General features: G+C 45.7%; 1 protein-coding gene across 1 annotated transcript in view; it reads left to right on the forward strand.

Annotated features, from left to right (window-relative positions):
* Positions 1 to 683, forward strand: part of KIAA1210 (KIAA1210 ortholog) — an 82,576-nt gene extending 81,893 nt beyond the window's left edge. The window contains 1 exon segment of the mRNA XM_042782606.1: positions 523 to 683. Within this exon segment, the coding sequence (XP_042638540.1) occupies positions 523 to 683 (161 nt within the window).
* The last annotated feature ends 3,288 nt before the right edge of the window (positions 684 to 3,971 follow it).

The following is a 3,971-nucleotide window of genomic DNA, read 5'->3' on the forward strand; positions in this document are numbered from 1 at the left end:
AGGCAGTAGGATTGTCCAACCTTCCTTCTGAGGAGTGGCTGGTGGGTTTGAACCACCAGCCTTCTGGTTAGCAGTCAAGTGCCTTAGGCACTATGCTACCAGAGCTCCTATGGTGATCCTATAGGACAGAGTAAAACTGCCCCATGGGGTTTCCTAGGGTGTAATCTTTACAGGAGCATATTCCCATGTCTTTTCTCCATGGAGCCCCAGGTGGGTTAGGACTGCTAAACTTTTCGGTTTGCAGCTGAGGGCTTTTAGCCATTGTGCCACCAGGGCTCCTTCCTGTGGTCATAGCCATGCTGATTTCCTCCCTATGATGTATCCATACTGCCTTTGATGTTGTGCATGCACTGGCTTCTAGAAGCTTGGCAGTGAAAGGGAGCAAGAGTTGAAAAGCATTCAGAGCAAGGGGATCAGAAGAAAACTAAAAGATGGAAAAATGTGATTGTATCCCATGAACAACATACCCCAGTACCTCTGAGGTTTCTTACTGCTTGTGTATTGTTATTTGCTTGGTCCCAGTTGAAGATCAGAAGATGGTTCAAGTGCCTGCCACAGCTAAAGAAAACACAAGATCTGCAAATCTTCCAGCAGTGCTCCAAGAGCCAGATGAACCCATTTGGGTCTCCCTGGCCAAGAAAAAAGCCAAAGCATGGAGCAATATAGCAGAGATCATGCAATAAATAGCTCACGGGTTGAGCGTCAGCATTTTGAATGATAATTTCCAAGAGCTGCATTAATTCCATGTAGTGTTTTTTTGACTGTGGTGATTTTTTATTAAGCAAAAGAGCCATAGAAATGGGAATTAGAGCTTACAATTATTTGAATGACATAAATGCCATGAATGCCTAACCTTCAATACAGTCACTGCCAGCATCACAAAACTCAGCATTTTCTCTATAAAAAATGCGGACAATCTGCACTGCTGTAGAATTACAAAATCTTGAACTTTGAATAATATGCTTTGGAAGGGAGAAAGCACAAAACCATTTTGTCAGAGCAACTAAGAGGCTGTCATTTCTCTTAATCAAACAAAGTATTTCTACTGGGAAAATTCAGATAATTAGGCCCAAGGATTGGCTTTTAGGCATCATAAGCCTAGTTAAATGCTTCAGTTCTTTGGTTGCTGCTCCAAGTTTTATGAAGGTTCCTAGGAGAGGTGGTGAAGTAAAAATTCTGGATCTCTAAGAAAAATTTTGCACAACCAGTCCCCCAGTTAGCCCTCTACCCTTGACAACACCTTCCCTGTATTCCTGGGGTAGGGGGCAATGCCTGCAACTCGGGTAATAATGACACGTACTCATACAGAGCTCTCTCTCATGCCTTACGCAAGCCTGCCCCAGGCCTGGCAGCAGTAAGAACCTCCCTACGGTCTTACTCTTGTAGATCATTAGATCATCCATGTTTGGCCTATTGCCAAACAGGTTCCTGAGACCCTCTCTAATTGCCCAGAAATGTCCTGCCTGTCATACATACCCTGTTGTTTGAGCGCCTAAGACTCTCTTGAAACTCAACTTTCTGTATATGCCAAAAGCTATATTTGCCATTTCCAAACAGATGGCAAGCTCACCACCATGAAGGAAGTCTGGGTCCCTGGAGAGCTCCCTTGCCGGCTGGCTCCAGCCTGGAGGTGGAGAACACTATGTAGCCCTGCTTCTTGTTCCTTCCCCTCAGCAGCCTCTGTGTCACAAGGCTTTAGCTCAAAGCAAGACTGTAATCCCAAAGCCATAGAACAATTGACTTTCTGCCCAGTGGAAGCCTTGAGTGATTACATCAGCCTCTCCTGCCCTCATTCCTAGAGACACATACCTCGAGAGTTACTGGGATGGACAGCCCCCACTTCCTCAGGGAACCACACAGCCTGGTTCCCTGGAAAGAGGAAAGCCAAAAAAGGATGAGGTGATGGTCAGCTGTGAGGAAAGGGGGCCAGCAGGCCAGCAAGTTTAACTGCTCCCTTACCATCCTGCCATGAAATCCTTTCCTTTTGTAGCACCACCTTCATGAAAAAACTCATAGGCAGAGTAGTGAAGACATGTAGACGTTTTTACCACAGAGTCGGTTCATTACGTGGTTGGATCTCCATGATGCAAGTTGCCCTAGGTGTCCATCTGGGTTTATAAGAAGTTAGTTCGATCTGCCTCTCCATATCCTTCCCCTTTATTCCACCCCCATCCACACCAAACACTAAGGGAGACCTCTCTTGGGCTGCCTGTAATATAAACCTAACTCATTTTCTTAGGAGACCCAGAGGTGACTTCTGAGTATAGTTATCACTGTATCTACATCTGTCACCTCAGAGCTACTTAAATAGAAATGCAGCCCTGGACGTCTACCTGTGCTTTTTTCAACCCTCAATGCTTGATTTTGCTGATGATGGTATACTGTGACACTGTAAACCACATGCTGGACTTTGCATTTTCTTTACAAAACATCTCTTTTTTCTTAAGGTTTTTGTTGATTAGATTTTACTTCTTTTGTATTCCCATAGTGAACTGTTTATAGATGCCCTTTACCCAAGTAATCCTTCTAGAGTAGCTGTTACCCCCACCCCTTTCCTCAGAGTGGACCACTATTGGGTTATTCTCTGGAACTCCCATTAACTTTGTTTTTCCCAAAGTAACAACAAAACATGTTAAATGAAGAGGTTAAGGGTTTTTTTCTTTGTAATGCATAAAGGCACATTCTGACCAGTTACCAGCTTTTTTGTAGTTTGACTCTTTTTTGCTGTATGCAAAGCAAATAAACACATTAAAACCTGATCTGTAGCCTGTCTCAGTCTGTGCATGACATTGAGAGGGTAATCAAGTAGACTATTGATAACTCAGGCCTGAGGGTTGTCAGGGAAGCAGAATGGCCTTAAGATGAGCTGTATTGAGCCTACGTGGCCTCCAGGTGGGTGTGCCCATCAAGCTGATGGCCTCCAGGTGGATGTTTGTATGGGGCTGAGTGGTTTTGAAGAGGAGATTTGCATGCATATAAATAGCTGGAAGCAAAGAAAGAGGCCAGTGGGAAAGGGGGTGTAGTTGGAGATGAATACAGGGAGCAAGATGGTTAGTCCAAGCCCTTTAGCAAGATATCTCACCAGGACAAGCCATTTTCAGAAGCCAGGCGCCCCACTGGGCTCAGATAACATAGTGTGACAGGGAGTGAGCTGGGGGAGGGTGTTAGACAACTGGCCGCCATTAACATTCTAACACTTGCAAGCTTCAGGGCCGCTGGCAAGAGTTCAGTTGGGAGCTCACACGTCATAAGCCTAAATATTTGAAATGTTTAAACCAACGAATAAACCATTAAATCAAATACGTTACATCTCCTTCTGTGACCAACATACCTTCATAACAACCTGCAAAGCTAGCTTGGGATTTCGAATTCTTTAACACCTCTAAGTCCCGCTCCAGCGGTAAGGCCGAGAGGCTCCCCGTCCTCCCTAACCCCATGCCCACTGTTTGCCCCCATACAGCCACCCCTTAGGCCTGGAGGAACACAGGGCAGCCGGCTCTCCCCAGGACAGATCCTGGGAAGAGCACCAGGCCCTGGAAGCAGACTGGGGCTGTTCAGAGGTACCCCGAGCAGGGTCTCTGTTCCTGTGATCTGGTCTTCTGACCCTGTCAGAAGGGGTGTGGCTGGAGGGCCAACGTGGGGTCTCTACAGGGTAGAGGTCAGGCCAAGGCTCTTGCCTGGGTCTAAAAGCAATAGCGACCCCTCCTTTGGTTTCCGAGGCAGTATCTCCCCAGTAGTAGATTGCCTAATCTTCCTTCCGATTATGAACAACTAGCACAGCATGAATAACAAACCAGAACCAGTTTGAAGCCCTTCAAATCACACTATGTGGATAACTGTCTACATCTCCTGCCCTTTCGGTTTAAGTAACGGCAATAAGGGGCCATTTGTCTTCTGTCTCACAGTGTGGCTCTACTTATAGGAATACTATTAAGTTTTAAACTTTCAACAATTTTACTTCATTTTAACAG

Source organism: Orycteropus afer, unplaced genomic scaffold (genome assembly GCF_000298275.1).
Source record: "Orycteropus afer afer isolate SDZICR_OR568_19922 unplaced genomic scaffold, OryAfe1.0 scaffold00387, whole genome shotgun sequence".
NCBI classification, from domain to species: domain Eukaryota; kingdom Metazoa; phylum Chordata; class Mammalia; order Tubulidentata; family Orycteropodidae; genus Orycteropus; species Orycteropus afer.